Genomic DNA, 20,271 nt, shown 5'->3' on the forward strand with positions numbered 1-20,271 from the left:
CTACCATGGGATGAGTTGATAATCAGATGGATATGGTCATAACATTTACTTTGCATGCCCTCAGATCACTGAGCTTCTTAAAATTATATTCCAAGTTGGGTTGTTGCTAAAAGGTAAATTGCATAACTGATTATTAATAGTCATGTTGCTTGTATTCAAAGCAATCTGACCCAAATCTGCTAACCGATCATCTATATAACATGTGGTTAACTATATGGTTGATATATATTTTGACAATAACTACAATGGTTTAACATAGTCAGTATTGAAGTATATTACACTGCCAGTAACTATCAGTGTACAGTATGTAAGTTTCATACATCTATCTTAATATGTGACCTGGTGTGACTGTGACCTCTAATGTTCCAAAATGTTGGTAGTTCAGGTTGAATCTGAAAGCTCCCAGTTCTCTCTTTTTATAAGGGTTCATGTGTGATGAGCCAAAGTCAACTCAATAGTCTGATAAAAAAAATAATCAAATTTGTATTTCTGTTTCCATACACATACTGTATATACACAGGTATCATCAAATATTTACAAACATTATCAGTTGCAAACATAACCATGGTTATTACAATTCCAGTAACATAAAAAAAAGATATATACATAAGTATAATCTGAGAGCATATGTAGCAAAATACAGATAACTGCAGGAACAAACAACTGAGGAGTCACTGTCACTTTCAATCTAACTCACTTACAAAAACAGGATCTTTTGTCAAGGCTTTAGAAACCTTTTCAAGTCATCAAAGTACAAGTCAAAGCAAAAGGGATTACAACTGTGACTTGAGTCCCAAGTCAAGTGACTTGAGTCTCCACCTCAGCATCATTATCTTCCTCATCATCATCATCCTCAGAGCTGAGGTCACATTGCCAGTCCATTTCCTCCATTTCCCCTTCATCTTCTTCCACCAGCCTAGGAGTTGGTTCGAGAATGCCTCTGTATGTGCACGCTACAGTCTGCTGCTTGAGTCTGAGGTTATGCAGTCTTCTCTTAAGTAGACTGATGAGACCCTTGGATGCCTCCTCTGTGAATCCATTGGGATAACCTATAAGTCCACACATGAAGAGTAATGGAATTACCGTCACACTAAACATTTTATCAGAGAGAGCTTATTTATGTTAGAATAAATGTTAAATACAAAGTCAAATTGGAAAATAATAATTGGATAAAATAATCTTTGAAGGCCATGTATCCTTAGTTCTTGAGCCAATACTAGCATGATTGCTTTTCACTTGAAAATAGTTTGACCTATGCATTTTAAAGTGCATAAAGCCATATAGTTTGATTTACACTTACTTCCTGTTTTTATGCAATCTGAAATGGTGGCTATCAGTGTCTGGACCTTTGCAACGGAGTCCTTAAGGTACTGACAGTGCTGCATCATCTCCTTCACAAGGATCTGTTTTTCTTCTGTCAGTCGTGAGACCAACATTAGTTGGTCAAAAAGCTTCTTCTTGGTGAGAATGTCTATACCGTCTGAAGGAATGAAAACATTAATAAACTAATTTGATGATGATACATTTTAAATAAACAAAGTTAAATATTAATACAACACCTGTGTTCTGTTCCTGCCAAGGCCATATCATGCTCTCTGCAGCTTTGTTGGAGAGTTTCTGCACAACTGAGTGTGTGTCCACAGGATCACCATCAGGTTGTTGGTTGTATTTCTGGATCTCATCTAGCAAGCGCTTCTTTTCTTGGGCAATCTTCTGAGTAATCTTCTGACGCCTTTTGTTGCGATCTGTAATAAGAGCAAAAACAATGTTATTACAAAAGAGCTATCATGGCATTTAATGAACAGAAACAATATAACTTCCATCTGCATCACTTGCATTTACTAATACATACCATTCTGTCTATAAAGGTAGTGCTTCTTCTGACAAATGCTCACAAAGAGTGCTTCTATGGAGATCTGCAAACCACGAGCATCAACAGAACTGGCAGCTGAATTTCCTAAATTAAAGTTAAGAAGAAAGAGAAATGTTTCAAACACACTTAAGTTTTCTTAATTGCACATAGTACAGCAGCAACAGACACACTTTAGGACAATGTTTAATTTGGACAGAAATATCCATCTCGTATGGTTTTCTTATACCGTACTGGACACTGACTGCATGTTTCAGCCACAATTAGGTACCAAGCAACATAGGCCAAAAGGAATAGGCATCTAATCTGTGTGATATCTTTATTATCATCACTTTTCACCAATAGGCCAAACTTTCAAAGATGAAAAAAAAAAACTATATCCACTGAATTTACAGAAGTAACACGTGGTACTCTTGCGATTAAGAAAAAAAAATGAAATCCTTAGGTTCATAGTTTTCTACAGATCTAGTTTCTGTTTCCAATGAGAAGCTGAGATACTTGCACCAAGAATGAGAACCAACAAATACCTTTTGAAAATATCAGAATTACAAGCGGAGCATGCATGAATGCTGCAAACATGGAGCCTTACTGGCACATTGTGCTTGGTCTGTCATTTCCTACCTCAAATAATTGTTCCATTTTGGTCTGATTTGCATGAACATGCACCAATCATTCGGTTTGCATTGCAAAAATGCAATTACTTTCTTTAAATCAAAATACTAATTGAAGACCTATGACTTGCAAATAGTGCCCATCCCCACACCATAATTTAACATTAAGCTACATGCATTACAACCAAATTACTCCAACAGTGTTTATGTATAAAACAACATTGCCCTTACCGCTACTGGCCCACTGCTTGACATCAACAACCCACTGCTTTAGCATGTCATCACTGCAATGCAACTGGTCCTGCATCTTCTTCAGGCTCTCTGTTGCATCTAAGGTGTTTTCTACTGTCTGCAAAACAGCAACACACTGTCATTTAATAAAATACCAAAAAGTATATGTTCCTGCCTGATTTATTATAATGACATTCGACTACATATACATAGATGAAGTGATGCATTTTGGGTGGAATTTAAGTTAAAATTTAACAGTTTAAAATAGTCCATCCTTTTTCTATTGAAAAAGTAATCTCACGAACATACCTTTTTAAATCTGGAAGACAAGGCAATGTGGAGGCCATTCTCTTTACGTTGATTCCACCCAATAGCATGGACAGTAAGCATATCAGTTCTTACTGTAAAGAAGAACAATAGAAAAATCACAATAAATTGTAAAATGTTAATGTGTACATTTGCAGGGGAGCAGGGGGCAAATAAGCTTACAAACCTGACTTGGACATATACTTTGTGGTGAGGGCACATCTGGAGAGAAAACTATTGACTTGCTCTACTTCTTCACCAAGAGTGGTTCCGGCACCTTCCTGGTTCCTTGCATTCCACAGAATCTACAGAAAGCAGTGGACTTGTTAAACAGGGTGGATAACAGGGTGATCAATATTGATGCATATCCCAAGGTCACCAGCTGTAGAGGACACCACATAGGAGCTCATGTACAACTCAAAACACACTCCTGGGTTGTTGTTTGGGTCACAACATCATTCATTGTGGTACTTTACGTTAATTGTTGGCTACATCACTCTGAAATGTAAAAGTAGTTAAAAGCATCACCTCGCATTTTGTATTGTGGGCTTTGGCATGCATCACGGACAAGCAATGTCTCATTTTCTGAAGAGGTTGAAGATGAGTCAGGGCCTCCGACACCTTCTCCAGGTATGGCACATAACGGCAGGTCACATCCATGGCCAAGAATGCAGCATCCTGGAACTCTTTTTGGAGAAACATTGGATATGCAAATATTTCTCCTCTATACATATTCAGACCTTTTGGGAAAAAAGAAATAAGTAGAGAGCACATTGCACACTGAAGAATAGGCTTCAGATGTTTCATCTACAAATATTTTTCATTGCAATTTATCAAGACCAATACCAACCTTTGAGGAGGAATCCATGCCTGCACACAGCAATTTCTACACCTTCTTCATCCAACTTGTTGGCCTTCTTGGATGTCTCTCTTGCTGCTGTCCAGTGGGATTCCCCACACATCGCTCTTCCTGCCGTCTACCAAAGTAAAAAGTTAAATAGCAGGGCTGCACGCTCAAACACACCAACAATTACAGTCCGATTAGATTTTGTCTTTGATTGCCTGACCCATCTTCCATCTGCAACTCCCTGGAGTATAACAAACCAATTGAAATGATTTGCCATTTAGCATGCAGGAGGATAATTGCAATAGTCTAACTTTGTCAGAAATTGTGTCAGACATACTGTATGTGCGGCAACCAATACTATAGAAATACTGTGCCCTCTGGATTAGAATATAGTTGTATTTTTTTCATCCAGCTCTGCCACTTCACTCTTTGTGAAAGTCCGATTGCATCGCTAACCTCAGCAACCTGCCATTGCCATCTCAACACCTGATCAAAGATTCCCTCTTCCGAACACCTAATAAGGCTACATTGTTTCCAACTTTACTTACAATTAGTTATAAAATAAGCCAGAGATACCCACTGCTCAGCCTGATTGAAAACTTACACTCTTGACAGCCCCCCGGACTTCCTCAACAAAACTGGACACCTCAGAGTCTTGGGATAAAAACACTCCATCAAAGAACCCTGGCTCTTCAATCCTACAACAAAATGTATTCTGGATAACCACTGTAGTAAGAAGTTTTACATAATAATAATAATAAATTATAATAATTGTATTTATATGACACTTAAAAAAACAAAAAAACAAGGTTACAAAGTCTAACATGGATATTATATTCAACAGCTACAGTATCAACAGCTTAATTTTAAATAACAAAATTAGAACTAAATTGTTATGATAATGTTAATAGCAAGTACATACATTAACTACATTGGCTGTTTTTAATGTGTACACAAAACTCACTGGTTTGCTTTCTGGAACCTGTAGAGTTTTCTGTTGCCATCCACTGAAACAGCCACCATTTCAGGACTACAGGCTGGACAGACAAATGGCTCCTTTTCCAGAAGTTGGTCCTCTTCAGAGTTACAGTACACATATTGCAGAAAGCTCCTCTGAAAAGCATCTGCATTCACTTTGCCAGTCTGAAAAACAATTTATAGAACAGCTTTAAATGACAATGAACTACAAGGTCACCCCATTTATGTTTTGTCAATTTACCTTGTCAAACCCAAGAAAGGATGCAATTGGCAATGCTGTCTAATATGGTCTTCAGTTCAGTTCAGTTAATTTCAGTAACCTGAAATATTACAGCCACTTGTGGACCTTGACTTCATATGTGGGTATATTTGAAGTTGCGCCCTGTTTGGACTCGAACACCCTTTTTGCCATGCTGTCCAGCCTTACAGCTACTTATAATAATAACGAATGCATTTGTTTTTCAGCTTCAAATTTTTACTCACTCTTCCAAACCGCTTTGTTCTCTGGTCCAACATTGCTGTGAAGGCTTTCACTGACATTGCTGGAGCTGTTGTCTTCATAGCTTCAAAGGAATGGAACAGATCTTGGTGGAAAAGTGTCTGCGCTTGCATGGTAGCGGGCCAGTAACCACTCCTTACAAAGTCACTGACTTCTGGAGCCCATTGCTTATTGCAATGTTTGCATGTTAGCACCGGAACGTGAAGATTATAACGGCCTGGGAGCACATGAAAGACAAATAACTAACAAGGAACTAAAGTAATATGTTAGATAAACAATATTTTTACCCAATCCTACCATTTATGCAAACCAGTATGATGGATCTACCAACAGAGATTGCAACATCACCAGTGTCACAAGGGCATATATTTTGAAGAAAGGCTGTTGGCAGCAAACAATCTGCAAGAGCAAAGGACAATCAGGATGACATTAAAGAATGTTTGGATTGTTAGCAAGTACTTGGAAAACATAATGAAAAATTTAATAATGTTGTGTGTTGATGAAAAAATGCAAATCATCTGAAAAAGAGACACCAACCTTGTTCACAGATGATGTACTTATCATCATGGAGTTTCACAAACTCTGTTGGGGGAATGTATTTATAAAACCCATAAATGGTGGTCTGCCTACTGTGCAGAGTGTGGCGTTTATGCACCAATTGATCACACTCTGCACAAAACCACTCTGAGGGCAAACAGTCTCTACAACGGATGATGGCTTCTGTCACGTGACAGTGGTTGCACTTTATCTGGACAATGTTCTCAGCTGACAACAAGTTATGGATGTTTTGTGGCCTCGCCTGTTTCCAACATTGTTGGACCCCTTTCTGTCTTTGACCCCAACTGGACACAGATGGCTGCTGAGCAAAATCTTGCTCATCGATGCTCTCTGAATCCCGTAGAAGGTCCTCAAGCCTCTGCATATTAAAATCTTCAGAGAGAAAGAGAAAAATAAAAACATACTAGAAATCCAACATTGCAATTCCACTACCACTGACTTCTTTTGAGGCATTTCCATTGCTTTTAATACAGGGACAGTCCAGTGATAGCAGGGAAGGCAGAGGGTGAAAGGATAGTTGGAAATGGGCAATCAAATCCATGACCCTTAAGATTCTGTGCAGGTTGTCAGTAGTGTTGCCCACTTAATTGTGAAACTAAACAACCACCATGTGATTTGGCTGAAAAACAGTGATGCTATTGTCTAAAGTGTTCCTGTTTCTGTCATGTTGACAGGGCTTGGTGCACCAAATTGTGATAACTTTAATATGAGGCATGTTAGGGGACTGTGGAAAAAGCATTTAGAATAGGAACATCATTGCTAGTTACTTAACATGAGTAGTTACTTAACAAAGCAAAAGTGCAGGTATAATGAGGCTTCCTTTTTACGTAACTCCTTGTTTTCATTTGAAGCATACCTTATTATGAAAAGTGTTTTTAAAGTAGTTTTCTACTTACCAGGATCTTGGTAGCTAGTACATGAAGTTGTGATGGTGGAACAAGCACATGGAGAAGTACCGGTACCAACTGTTTGGAAGTAAAAATAACAAACCACATTAGAATTCTTATTAGAGTACAATTCTTTCAAACTCTTGTACAAAAAAAAAAGATTTACAAAAATAAAAGCTGAAACCTTTGGCAAACTTGCAACATGGAAACTATCAAACCTAAATGTATTTGGCATTATAATGTAATTTACATTATGAATGTGCAAGCATACAGAATATTGAGTAACAACACCATTATCAAACCAGCACCTACTCTAAAATCACACATCATCACTCTCCATTTAAAGTATTTGACATAAATTTGATAAGATGTACACTAACCAGCAGATGAACCCTTTTTCCTCCGTTTGCTGGTGGTCACACGCTGCCCATCACGGTCCCTCTTCCACCAGGTCACTTTAGATTGTCCTGTGACTTCAGCCTTCTGAGTTTGTAACTCTGTGTTATGTTTCTGTATGCACATGTAATGAAAAGTAGATGGGTGAAACATAGGCATTAACTAACTGGAGTTAATTAATTACACATTTGTTTATAACAAGAATGAAACTTGCCTGTATCTCTTCAACAAATGCATCCCCGAGCTGAAGAACAGCTTCTAGTTTGTTCTTATTTCCTCTTGACATTGTACTTAAACAACAAACAAAGGTGTCAGTTAGATCCGAGATCTGCCTGCAACTCAAACTTGCTGACTATTATAATTGAATGGAAAGTTTGGACCACATCAGTGATATGAGGGTAAAGGTTAAATTTTGTAATTTTCCAGTAGAGAATAGTGGTGTCTGACTATTTGCAGGAGAATGCAGATTTTCATTGAGATCATGAGATTTCTGTATTCAATTGTTTATTTTACAAAGGCTACGATTATGTCACCTATCATATTAACTTATCTATTATTATCAACTACAGATTAATATTTTTTTTGTAAGCGGTTACTATTTTTCAGTTGGAGACAAGGGGTCTAGTCTAAATCGTGCTTAATTTTCCTTTACATTTAATCATTTAGCAGATGCTTTTATCCAATGCCATTTACAAATGAATAGGCTAGAGCAATAAAAGCAATCAAATATCTTGGGGATAGGTGTCTAATCCAACCCTACAGTATCATGCATCTGCGAGCAACTAGTAATGTCTGCGCGTGCCTGAATTATTCCATACGCACTGATTAGTCCACATTATTGACCCCTGGGGGGTCCCGTAGGCTTAACGTTAGGCTAACCATGCCACTTTAGCTAAAAACGTTAGCAAACACTCATTTAGTCTGTTGATTTGTAGTGCTGTCATCAGCCATGTCTAAAAGCTGAAGACCCATGTCACAACATGATTGAAAACTGTTTTATTAATTTCAAACTGCAACAGGTCTGTTTAACGTTACAGTAGAAGCAGAGTGGCCCACTGTTGTGTTCACTAACTAATTTAAACGCATTCGCTGCCATTTTGACACATGAAACGTGCTGCAGAAACACTGTAATAATTAAAATAATATAGTTAACACCGTGATCTGATTACAAAAAAAGACTATTGCCCTTCCTTACCTGTTTGAAGATGAACGCGCATCAGGTGAACTGGGCGAACTGAGCCTCGCTGGTGACGTCATTTCCGTAGAAGGTGATGCGTGTTATTTAGACGCATCTGCTCTCCACCGAAGTTAATGGGAAAGATTGGCGTATCATATGCACGCAAAATTGGACTTTGGCGTATGCATTGCACGCAATTTGAAAGTGTAAAGTCGTGTTATTTATACGCAGATTGATGAGAACGGGTTGATTTAAATAGTTTATTTCATTATTTTGTTTATATAATCAAAGTTTTAATCATGCAATAGTTATTTTTATGATGGATTTTCATAGTTTTAATGTTAAAATGTTGAAATGTCTATTTTAATATAATCAGTGGACATGTGGTTTATTTTGATGGTCCACTTTAGACATTCTCCTTTAACTTTGCACACGTGTAAACTAACTCTCATTAGAGTATAGTAGACTGGTTCAGGTTAGTAGAATAAGGTAGTTGTAAAGTTACTTAAAGGAACAGTTCAAGTGCCGAGTTCAAGTACCGAGCCTCCTGGTTACAGAGGCCACGCCTCCCGGTTACAGAGGCCACGTCTCCCGGTTACAGAGGCCAGTATCGGAAGAAATTATACAACTAGGCTACTAGTCGACCCGAAACTGAAAAGACGCCGTTCTATCTTGAGTCTCCGTGACGATTTAGTTGATAACACTATTCTGTACACTGGGAAGCATATCTCAGTGGAAATATGCAATCAGTGCCTGCCCAAGGGGAGGGACTTAAGAATACGCATATGACCCAGAGGGGGGTGCATACGGAGAACGCGGGGGTGTCCAGCCCGCAGGGTGGAATATTTCAACCCCAGGGGTGGCAGACTGGCTTGCCAAGGGAAAGACACATGCTCGAGAGAGGCTTACAGTGGTAATACGCACGTGGGGGTCGCCCAGAGGGGGAACCATGCACATGGCGGCACCTAGCCAACACGAAAGCTGCCAGAGGCATAACTCTGGCGTTGACGTCAACAGCGCTGGAGGAACTCAGGGCTTATCAGGCTCACCTGAGGAATATCGCACGTATCCAGTCCGTGGAGTGGAATGGCGAGCAAGCGAAGACACCTGAACGGGTCCTAGTACCGGCTGGTTGAAAGCGAGTACACGGGAGGACACTGGCTCCACTCGGAGATTATAGAACATGCTGGTTCTTGAGCAGCGCATGGAAGCGGTGCAGAGCGAGACGTACTGCCAGCAACTCGAGGCAATTGACATGCCATAAGCGGTGGGGTCCTGTCCAAGAACCCGCGGCAGCATGCCCATTGCACATGGCGGCCCAACCCGTGGAGGAGGCATCCGTTGAGACAAAAACATGCCTGGAAACTCGTTCTAAAGGTACTCCGGCCCGTAGAAAGCTGAGGTCCGTCCACGGGGTTAAGGTCTGACGGCAGGTCGGAGTAACTGGTACTCGGAATGTGCCCTGGTGCCATGCCCACCTCGGGACTCGATCGCGAAGCCAGTGCTGAAGCGGTCTCATATGAAGCAATCCGAGCTGCGTTGCCACGGCTGCAGATGCCATATGCCCCAGGAGCCTCAGAAAAAGTTTCAGTGGAACCGCACACTTGCCCTCGAATTGTCTCAGGCAAGTCAGCAGTGACTGTGCGCGCTCGCTTGTAAGCTGCGCGCACATGGCGACCGAGTCGATTTCCATACCGAGAAAAGAGATCCTCTGCACGGGGCAAAGTTTTCTCTTCTCCCAGTTGACCCGAAGGCCCAGACAGGCTAGGTGCCGGAGGACTAGGTCCCTGTGTTCGCAAACCTGGTCCCGAGAGTGAGCTAGGATTAGCCAGTCGTCGAGATAATTCAGGATGCGAACCCTGTGTTGCTGTAGCGGCACAAGGGCTGCCTCGATGACCTTCGTGAACACGCGAGGAGAGAGGGCCAGCCCGAATGGGAGATCCGCGTACTGGTATGCCTGCCCCTCGAAAGCAAACCGCAAGAACGGTCTGCGTCCTTCAGGTCGATCGCTGCAAACCAATCCTGTGGCTGCACAGGATTCGAAAATGCGCTTGGCCGTGAGCATCTTGAACGGAAGCCTGTGAAGGGAACGGTTCAAGACGCGCTTGTCCAGGATTGGCCGTAACCCGTCGGTTTTCTTGGGGACAATGAAGTAGGGGCTGTAGAAGCCGGACCTCATTGCGGCTGGAGGGACAGTCTCGATCGCATCCTTCGTCTCTTTTCATCCGAAGCTCTAACCAGGCTCCCAAGGACTGTGCCAGCGGGGTCATGCGAACGACAGATGTCCCCCAGGGGGTGCAGTGAAGCGGAATGACCGGCCCGGACGCGGGTGGCATAGCGGCCGGAACGCTGCTCTGGCAGGCTGCGGGGGCGTGCTCTGGCAAGGGTCTGGCGACAGAGGGGGATGAGAGCGGCGGGGCCCGTGGGCGGCGTGCACTGTCATACCCTTCTGGGGGCTCAGAGATGGGGATATCAGTTCTTTCTTTGACCACATTACACCCTAAGAACCCGTGGGTGAGCAGCGGGGAGTGGAGAACAAAAGATTCTCCCCCGGCCCTCCACCGGGGGAAGGAGTGGTCCTGCTACCATCTCCTGAAAAGAACTGGTCGCCATCTCTGAGCAGCCCGTCTCAGGAGCACCGCTTGGCCTGGCGTTTAGCGGGGCGCGGGCCTGGAGAGGGCTGTGCCGCCTTCCTGCGGCTTCCTCCACGACGCGGCCCGGGTGAAGGCTGCTGCTGGGGCCGTGCGGGAGGGGCGCAGCTCTATAGGTCTTCGCCAACAGAGTAGACGAAAACCTACAGGCCTTGGAGGGGTGCTTAGGGTCACCACGGGAGGAAGCACTCAGTGGACACAGTTGCATCGCAACAGAGCGTTCAACCATAGGTACCCCATGTCCGCGGCCGCCCGGGAAAGCATGGCTGTCAGCTCGGGATCTGGATCGGGCAATGCTGGCGCGCCCGGAGGCGGCAGCACAGCCGCACCTTCATCTCCCGAGGACTCCTGCCCACCTTGTGATGCTGTGACCGACATAGCATCTTCCTCAGGAGCGCCAAACGACACCCTCGGCCCGCCCGCGACCTCTGGCCGGGACTGGTCAAGGGCATCATTCGGTCGGCTCGCGGGTTGCAACACTTGAGAGGGGGATGTGGCCCCCGGATGTTTCCGCAATGAAAACATGAGTCATCCACAAGCGTTGCTCTGGCGTGCTCTAAGCCCAAACACGCAAAGCAGCGATTGTGCCCATCTAAGTCAGATAACAGTCGACCACAACCAGAAGGGCACGGGCAATGCATCTTTAAAAAGACGTGCTACACGCTGCTCTTTTAGAGAGAAGGAAATCCCCGCAGATGTTAAAGCGACCAGGGAGAGAACACACACACACTGGCAGATCACTGCTCAGATCGCAGGGAATGTGCACTCGCTGGAACTCGCTGTCACACCAACACCTGGAGGGAAGCTCGTCTCGAAGAGGAAGTAGAGATTAACTCAGAATGGCTTGAGGAGTGAAGAAATAAACTTGGCTCCGAAAGCGAAAACATATCTGCATGTTGCCGGCGCACTTTCTTTACGCTATGCAAATTTAGCTGACCCATGGCATTTGCTTGCACGGTAACTAACACGGTAGCATAATGAGGGTCCCTACCTTCAAACCGAAGCATTGAGAACTTTGTCAGTGTCCAGACAGTTTAATAAGAATATATTGTATACATACAGTCAACTTCACGTATACAGGCAGAAGCCATCTTTGAAAAACAGTCTCTATCAGTCGATCTAGGAACGCCGATCCAAGTGCGCTGAACTGTGTAGAATCTCATATGGTCCAGCGCACTTGGATCGGCGTTCCTAGATCGACTGATAGAGACTGTTTTTCAAAGATGGCTTCTGCCTGCGAAGTTGACTGTATGTATAAAATATCTTCTTATTAAACTGTCTGGACACTGTCAAAGTTCTCAATGCTTCGGTTTGAAGGTTTATTGTTTATTGTTAATTGTAAAAAGGATCCCCATTAGCTGTCACCAAAGTAAACAAGCTAGTCTTCCTGGGGTCCACAAAAAAAAAAAAAAACACACACAACAATGTCAAGACAAAAACAGCACAAAATTATAAACATCATTACCACATCATAAATTAATTTAAACAAGGTAGGGACCCTCATTATGCTACCGTGTTAGTGTGGGGCTATTTTGAGCCTTGTTAGTGGTATTAACAAGCAATTTTATTTGTCATTACTCAATGCCCAATATACTAGCGTTATACTAGCGTTATAGGCTAAACTGTTTTTAGAGATAAAACTATTTACATTCGATAATCATGAAAACAAATCTCAGATAACGGTTGACTTGGTAACAATGTGTAATCAGACCAAAGGTTCATTTTGCGCCGGAGTTCTCCTTTAAGTAAAAGTACTGAAGTACTTGAGTATCAAGAGTACAAGAGTACATTTTCTAAATATTGCATTACTACTGCCACAGTGCTTACATTTATGTACAGAAACGTCCTACATGGAGTTATAAAAATTTTTAATGTTAATACCTTGGAGAATGTAAAAGGAATTGAAAGTAAAATCAAGTCATTTGCATCTTTTTACCATGTTGCTTTATTTAACACTTGCCCACAAGGCAATAGCACGAATAATTAACATTAAATAAAGGCAATACAAGGCAATAGCACAATGGCAACGCTCGGACAAACCTCTGCTAGAGTTTTAATGGATGTTTTGCACCCACATTTGAACCTGACCGTGTTAAACACACCGCATACTCAAGAACATCAAAGAAAATGCTCAGCTTACATTAATGTGTAATATCAGAAAAGAAAATTCAGCTAACAATTGTGTGTACATGTGAGTTTCCCTGTTTTTTCATCAATCAAAAAATAAACCTAAACCAGCAGAGAAGGCAATATAGCAATGTGCTGACACACCTCTGAAAGCTGATTGCTGATAGGCTGTCCCAATCAGTGGCGCCTGCACAATCCAGTCACGTTTGAGAGGGAAACAACAAATTGAGGGTTTCCAATATTTTTTTTATTTTTTATTTTTTTTAGAAGAAGTAACGGGTACTCACAGTTATGGATAGAAATGTAGTGGAGTAAAGAGTACAATATTTGCCTCTCAAATGTACTTGAGTAAAGTCATGAGTACTCCCCAAAAATGATACTCGAGTAAAGTACAGATCCCTCAAAATTCTACTTAAGTACTCAAGTAAATGTACTCCTTTACTGTCCGGCTCTGGTCTTTACTAACTTTCTGGGCCGGCAAGTTTCAATTACAATAGAAGCCTATGGAGGAGTGAGACAGCGCTCAGATTTAATCACTAATATCTTCATTTGTGTCCTGAAGATGAAGGAGAGTCTGACGGGGAACAACATGAGGAGAGTCATTACTGACGGAGTTTACAGTTCTGGGTCAACTAACCCTTTAAGGATAGTCGACTGTGTTGAGGAGCATCAATATACAGAGTTAGCTATCAGCCTACGGGACATGACAGAAAACACCGTCATGAGGAGTCCGAGGAAACGTGTCTGTCATCTTTATCTCGGTGGGAAAAGGCATTCGTGTCACTCTCTCGTGTGTTTTAACTTCCTTCTGTCAAGTTTGGGAAGAATCTCACACTGATAATGACAACACTTCTGATGTGTTCATTCCCATCATCCGCTTGATAGAGGATCGTGTGTGATAATGTGTTCATGTGCGGTATCATTCTTGGGCCAAATCTGTAAACCCTAACACTTAAAATAACTCATTGGTTTGAGTAGGACAAACTTCAAATAAACTAATTAGTTCAGTCAAATGAACTTTTATGAGTATTTAGCACTTTCTTTTTCTTTCAAGTTCACAGAACTGATATATTTTAAGTAAACTGAAAGGTTTCATTGTTTTGAGTTTTATTAAATTATTTATTTTAATTTAGACGAACTTAAGTTTCACTGGAACGGCTGGGATGCCTATTTCCCAGCATGCTTTGCCGATGGCACTCGAAAGGGAGAGAAATGCTAAAATTAAGTGTAATATAATATTTTTTGTGCAATATTAATGTTAAGTTGGAGATTTAGTAGTGATTAATGTTTTGTTATGCTAATTTAGAAGAATTTCTGCTAATGTTGGTTTTAGGATAGTTATGATCATGAATTAATTAATCATTTACATCAATTTGAAGATCAAAGATATAGTTTTAGTCTACAAAAAGCAATATTTAGCCAAATAAATGGTTTAGTGCAGAGCATAATAAGAAAAATGTTCATTAATTTATATGTAATCATTCATATTTACTATCTAAATTTATCACAACCTCACTTTTAGTAAAAGAATGTGGGCGAGAACTGGAAAAACATGAAAACAATCACAAATATGTTGAGAGATATGGAGCGCTGAGACGTTGGGAGTGAGATTGATTTGAGAGCAAATAAAAGCTTTATATTGTTGCTCTCATACAGAAAGTGCTTCTGTATAACACACTATTGCTAACATGTTAGTTTATACTAATAAAAGTATTCTTATTGAGATTACATGTTAAAGTTAAATGTTAAATTAATGAACTCAAACATTTCAAGTTAAGAACAATTCAAATGTATGAGTACAAAATAAAAATCTGCCAGTTCTGCTTACTTACACTTCGAATGTCTTTTAACTTAAAAAAGTTGATTGCCTTAATTGTTTTGAGTTTTGCCAATTTTACAGGTTTACAGGTTGAGAGTGACTTACCAGATGTTCTGTGTCCGTGGGCAAGAATGTGCGGCTCCAGATAATGAATCTGCGTGTAGTTTTCGACACATCTGCTGCTCAGATTACGTGTGTGGTAAAAAGTTGCTTTTTTTTCTCAGTTGAGGAAAATTAAATATGTTTACCCGATCTCACGGCAATTCGTACGAATTTTACGAGGTGGCTAATTCGTACCAATTCATACGACCTCACTCGTACGAATTTGTACGTTTTTTGCTAAATCGTACGTACATATTTTACGATTTGCCAAAATCGTATGAATTCATACGAATGACCTACCCCTGACCCCGCCCCTAAACCTACCCATCACGTGGGTTTAGACAAATCGTACAAATTTGTACGAGTGAGGTCGTACTAATTCGTACGAATTAGCCACCTTTTAATCACTCGTACAAATTCGTACGAATTGGTCGTGAGATAGCGTTGTTTGTCTGCTTCTGATCTGGAGACAGTGATTCACGCGTTTATTTCCACCGGCTTGGATCATTGTAACGCAATTTATTTGGGAGTAAATTAATCTCTTATTTCAAAACTACAATTGGTCCAGAATGCATATAAAGGGAGCATATAATAATATTATTCCCCAGTGTACAGTAAATATGGGATTCAATATAAGGTGTTGCTCTACAAAGCTGCCCATGCTCCGCCTCCAGAATATATTATGTATTTAATTCATATCAATTCATGAAGACCTTAAAGATCACTTAATTGTTTACTTCTCACAATTACAAAAACTTGCTTGAAAACTATGGATTTTCTTTTTCTGTTGCTATGGAAAAATGTGTACCATCAATTTACTTTTTGGAATCTCGATTGAAAACACATTTGTTCTCTATGGCTGTTCAGTCTTAAGTCTAAGAAATTTTGGCAGATGTACTTTGTTTATTTAATTTTTTTCTTCAATGTTGTTTTCTGTTATCTTTTCTTTTTTTTCTGTTATTATTTAAATTTGTCTTCTTTTTATGTTTTACAGTAGGCCTATTATTATTTGTATTGTATTATTATTTTTTACTGTACATCCCTTCGGTCTACTTGTAGTGTAAAGGGGTTTATGAATAAACTAGACGTGTTCACAACAGTGTGGAGAAACTCTTCAGATCATTATTCATGGTTTTGTGTCCATCTTGATCTTATAAAATGTTTTTAAAAAACGTTGGTGCTTTTCACAGCGTTTGTGTGTGTGTGTGTGTGTGTGTGTGTGTGTGTGTGTGTGTGTGTGTGTGTGTGTGTGTGTGTGTGTGTGTGTGTGTGTGTGTGTGTGTGTGTGTGTGTGTGTGAGAGAGAGAGAGAGAGAGAGAGAGAGAGAGAGAGATCTTGAAAATGAAACTTTTAATTACTTCTGCAAAATGATTCAATCCTCTGAACTACAGCACAAATCTGCAGAACCGGCTCCGTCTCACTCATCAAGGGCTTCATTAGTTGCACCAGGTGTGCGTGAGCTAGAACACATCTTATTGTTCAATATATTTGCCACATACAGTGTTTTAAGGTATATGTGGGGACCACCATATATGTGACCCTGAACCACAAAACCAGTCACATGGGTAAATATTTCGAAATTGAGATGTATACATCATATAAAGCTGAATAAATAATCTCTCCATTGATGTGTGGTTTGTTAGGATAGGACAATATTTGGTCGAGACACAACTATTGAAAATCTGGAATCTGAGGAGCAAAAAAATCGAAACATTGAGAAAATCTCCTTTAAAGTTGTGCATTTATGTTCACGATTGTGCTGCATTCACTCACAAAAATACATGTTTTATATATTTACACTCTTAGAAGAAAAGGTTCTATAGGCGCTTCATATTTAAAGGGTTCTTTCTTGTCATTATACCTTTTTAGCATAAAAGGTTCTTTGGAGTTGAGTAAAGAACCCTATGGTTCTATATAGAATGAACCCTTTTTTTCTAAGAGTGTAGAACCTTTTAGGGGTTCCAAATACGAAGCGCCTATAGAACCTTTTCTTCTAAGAGTGTTACGGTAGGAAATTTACTAAATTACTTATTATTTACTATATTTATTTACTAAAAACTAACCCTTTACTAAATATCTTCATGGAACATGATCTTAATATCCTCATGATTTTTGGCATAAAAGAAAAATGGATAATTTTGACCCATACGATGTATAGTTGCTATTGCCACAGATATACCCGTGCGGCTCCAGACACGTGATGAGTTATAAGTTGGACAAAACTTCTGCTTCCGCTTCTTTTGGCAGTTCTGCAATTCTCAGAACAACACATTCCCAGAACATCAGCGGAGAAGCAATAAATAAACTGTAATGACATTAGGAGGCATTGTTTTCATGATTTAATTTAAAGTATGTCAAATTGGATTAAAATAATTCTTCAAAATGGGCAAATATGACCAGATAATGACCGTTCGGGAAATGCTTTAAATGGTAACGCTCCAGAGAAAACAGAAACATGCAATACAAATGTTATTTATAAAAGTTGATATAACAATAAAACAGTTTACATACAGACACACATAATTATATGAACATAAATGAATACCACAGATATTGCACCAAATGCTCAAGTGGCATTTTCCTGCTTTTCACATCCAGCTGATGTTAAAGGAACAGTTCACAGCTGTGCGCTTCATACACACACCAGTCACACACACCACACACTGAACATGATTCAAATGTTGTTCCTCAATAGAAAACTATCAGATGATTTCAGAAGACGTGGGATGTGGTGCATGAATACTTTTATGCTTTTTGTCTGCAAAAGAGCAGCGTGAACATTGTGCTAAACGTCTCCTTTTGTGCTCCACCGATGGAAGAAAGTCATGCAGGCTTGGAATAACACACACACACACACACACACACACACACACACACACACACACACACACACACACACACACACACACACACACACTCACACTCACACTCACACACACACTCACACTCACACACACACTCACACTCACAAATAAAATAAAATTAATACTAATACATGAATAAATTCACATGAAATGCATAGTATACAGTATACTGTTGTAAAATAAGCTACATTACATGAGTTTCTGGTTTTGTTGGGCTCATTTTCACTTCTTCAAATATAAAAACTAAAATATGAAAACTTCAGGCCAACTGCTGAAGTTATGAATTTACTATATACTGGATCTACAGCATAATGCATATACTGTACATATAATAGCCACACATATATATTTTTTAAGGTAACGTAGTTACATTGTACTTGCTCAAATAATTAACCATGTACTTACTATAAAGTTACGGTTATGGTTTGGTTACTTGTAATTATGCATAATTTACTGTTATTAAAATAGTAAGTACATGCAGTAACGTGTATCTACGTCACCTCAAAATAAAGAGTTATACAAAAAACTGATTTGAAGTTGCTTAATTACTATTGCTAATAACCACATTTTCGTGACAAAGTTACAAAATTTAATGAACAAACCATTTTATCTCTGGTAAGTGTTGGTTTGAGAGGGGAAAACACACACATACGAATCTCATGAAAACATCTCGGGTCATATTTCACCCCATAACCAAAAGAGTAAAAAAAAAAACATTTAGCATAAAGAAAATGAAGGATTATTAATTTATTATAGCCATAATATTTATATTTAAATGTACAATTTTCAATTTAGCAATGCAACAAATACTACTATGATCCAAATAAAGAAAACATTTAAAATGTCATTGCAATGCAAAAAAAAGTCTTACGGGTGAAACTCAAAAAAATGAGAATATCATGCAAAAGTTCATTTATTTCAGGAATTCAACCTAAAAGGTGAAACTAATATATTATATAGACTCATTACATGCAAAGTGAGATATAAAGCCTTTATTTGTTATAATTGTGATGATTATGGCTTACAGCTTATGAAAACCTTTTCACAATATTCTCATTTTGAATTTGGGGTTTTCATAAGCTCGTTGCGAGTTTATATCTCATAATTCTAACTTAATAACCAGCAATTGCGAGTCTTTGCAAAAGTCAGTGTAACCAGCAAAAGTCTTTATTACGCAATTCTGAGATAAAAAGTCACCATTACCTTTTGTATTTCTCACTCTGTGGCGGAAACAAGCTTCCATAGGATCCATTGGATTGAATTTGGGGGTTTTCATAAGCTGTAAGCCATAATCATCACAATTATAACAAATAAAGGCTTGAAATATCTCACTTTGCATGTAATGAGTCTATATAATATATTAGTTTCACATTTTAAGTTGAATTACTGAAATAAATGAACTTTTGCACCATATTCTCATTTTTCGAGTTTCACCTGTATAATAATCTTTGGCTTTGTATTGATTTGGGGGTTAAATATGCAAATTATTTCATGAGATTCATATATTAAGCAGATATTTAACAAATCTACATCCATAGAGACTCTTAGAGACTCGAGGTAGCTATTTTCCAATGTGTCCCATGCATGTGAGAGAGCAGTACGAACTCAAAAAATAAAAATGCTTCATTTTATTATCGCTGTTTTGATTGGTTTGAATGTTTCATCACATCATGAGTGTTATGGGATGTGAGGCGTCTTTGAGCCACGTTTAGCCGCGTCTGAAAGAAAGCCGATGCGTCATGCGCTGTTTGTCAGTGAAATCTCATGTCGCCTCCATCAGAGAGGCACCGGCGCAGGAATGCCACGAATTTCCTGTTAGTTCCTGGGGGTTATGCGTTGTTTTTCCTGTCTCTGCGAGCCAAGTGCTTTCTTTTTTTATTCTCCGTCCCCGCTGACTTCCCGTAGCCGGCTGAGCGAGTGTGTGTGAGGAACAGGGAACGCTTCTCTGGCTCTCTCTCTCTCTCTCGCTCGGGACGGTGGGAGGCAGAGGGACGTTATGGTTATGGTTATGATGGTATGGTTATGACGTTATGCCATGCTGCTGGTGGGTGTGCTCTGGGTGCTGCCGATGCTGGCGTTGGCACTGCTGTCCTCGGATGGAGACGGGTGGGTGGGCACCGGCTGGCGTTTGCTCAAACCACATGGGCATCCGGATAGAGAAAGCACTGGACAAAACACAGGGAATATTCAATTAGTGCTGGGCGGTGTACAGGTCACAGCGGCACCGCTAGCCATTTTAGGCCCTATGAAACAATATGAGGTTGATATATATATGATATATATATACATCATATGAGAGCTGGATAAATAATCTCTCCATTGATGTGTGGTTTGTTAGGATAGGACAA

The 20,271-nt window shown here is 40.0% G+C and overlaps 2 protein-coding genes across 4 annotated transcripts in view; both read right to left on the reverse strand.

Annotated features, from left to right (window-relative positions):
• Positions 1–459: 459 nt before the first annotated feature.
• LOC306996048 (uncharacterized protein) lies at positions 460–8,429 on the reverse strand. Its single transcript, XM_079608135.1, has 18 exons — positions 8,379–8,429; positions 7,398–7,473; positions 7,168–7,297; positions 6,797–6,865; positions 5,880–6,272; positions 5,640–5,741; positions 5,327–5,559; positions 4,830–5,008; positions 4,470–4,563; positions 3,869–3,995; positions 3,547–3,758; positions 3,206–3,323; positions 3,022–3,113; positions 2,713–2,830; positions 1,853–1,957; positions 1,560–1,745; positions 1,301–1,480; positions 460–1,049 (listed from the first exon to the last, which is right to left on the reverse strand). Exons 2-18 carry the CDS (start codon positions 7,467–7,469, stop codon positions 799–801), a joined length of 2,661 nt encoding a protein of 886 aa, XP_079464261.1. The 5' UTR covers positions 7,470–7,473; positions 8,379–8,429; the 3' UTR covers positions 460–798.
• An 8,598-nt stretch (positions 8,430–17,027) lies between these two features.
• The window catches only part of eng (endoglin), a 62,668-nt gene continuing 59,424 nt past the window's right edge, over positions 17,028–20,271 (reverse strand). Inside the window, exon 14 of one of the 3 annotated variants that reach the window (XM_079606520.1) lies at positions 17,028–20,088. In XM_079606520.1, the coding sequence (XP_079462646.1) occupies positions 19,952–20,088 (137 nt within the window). In that variant the 3' untranslated portion in view covers positions 17,028–19,951. The remainder of the gene's footprint in view (positions 20,089–20,271) is intronic. The other 2 variants (XM_079606519.1, XM_079606521.1) reach the window with 2 other exon arrangements.

This window comes from Phoxinus phoxinus (assembly GCF_949152265.1).
Source record: "Phoxinus phoxinus genome assembly, chromosome: 3".
Taxonomy (NCBI): Eukaryota; Metazoa; Chordata; class Actinopteri; order Cypriniformes; family Leuciscidae; genus Phoxinus; species Phoxinus phoxinus.

What these genes read in the sequence shown, in the direction of transcription:
- LOC306996048 (XM_079608135.1), bottom strand. Translation starts at nt 7,469, where the DNA reads ATGTCAAGAGGAAATAAGAACAAACTAGAAGCTGTTCTTCAGCTCGGG. An exon ending in TCCGGGGGGCTGTCAAGAGT is followed by an intron (nt 3,996 to 4,469) that starts GTAAGTTTTCAA and finishes TTACTTTGGTAG; the next exon opens with ACGGCAGGAAGAGCGATGTG. An exon ending in GCATGGATTCCTCCTCAAAG is followed by an intron (nt 3,759 to 3,868) that starts GTTGGTATTGGT and finishes TTTTCCCAAAAG; the next exon opens with GTCTGAATATGTATAGAGGA.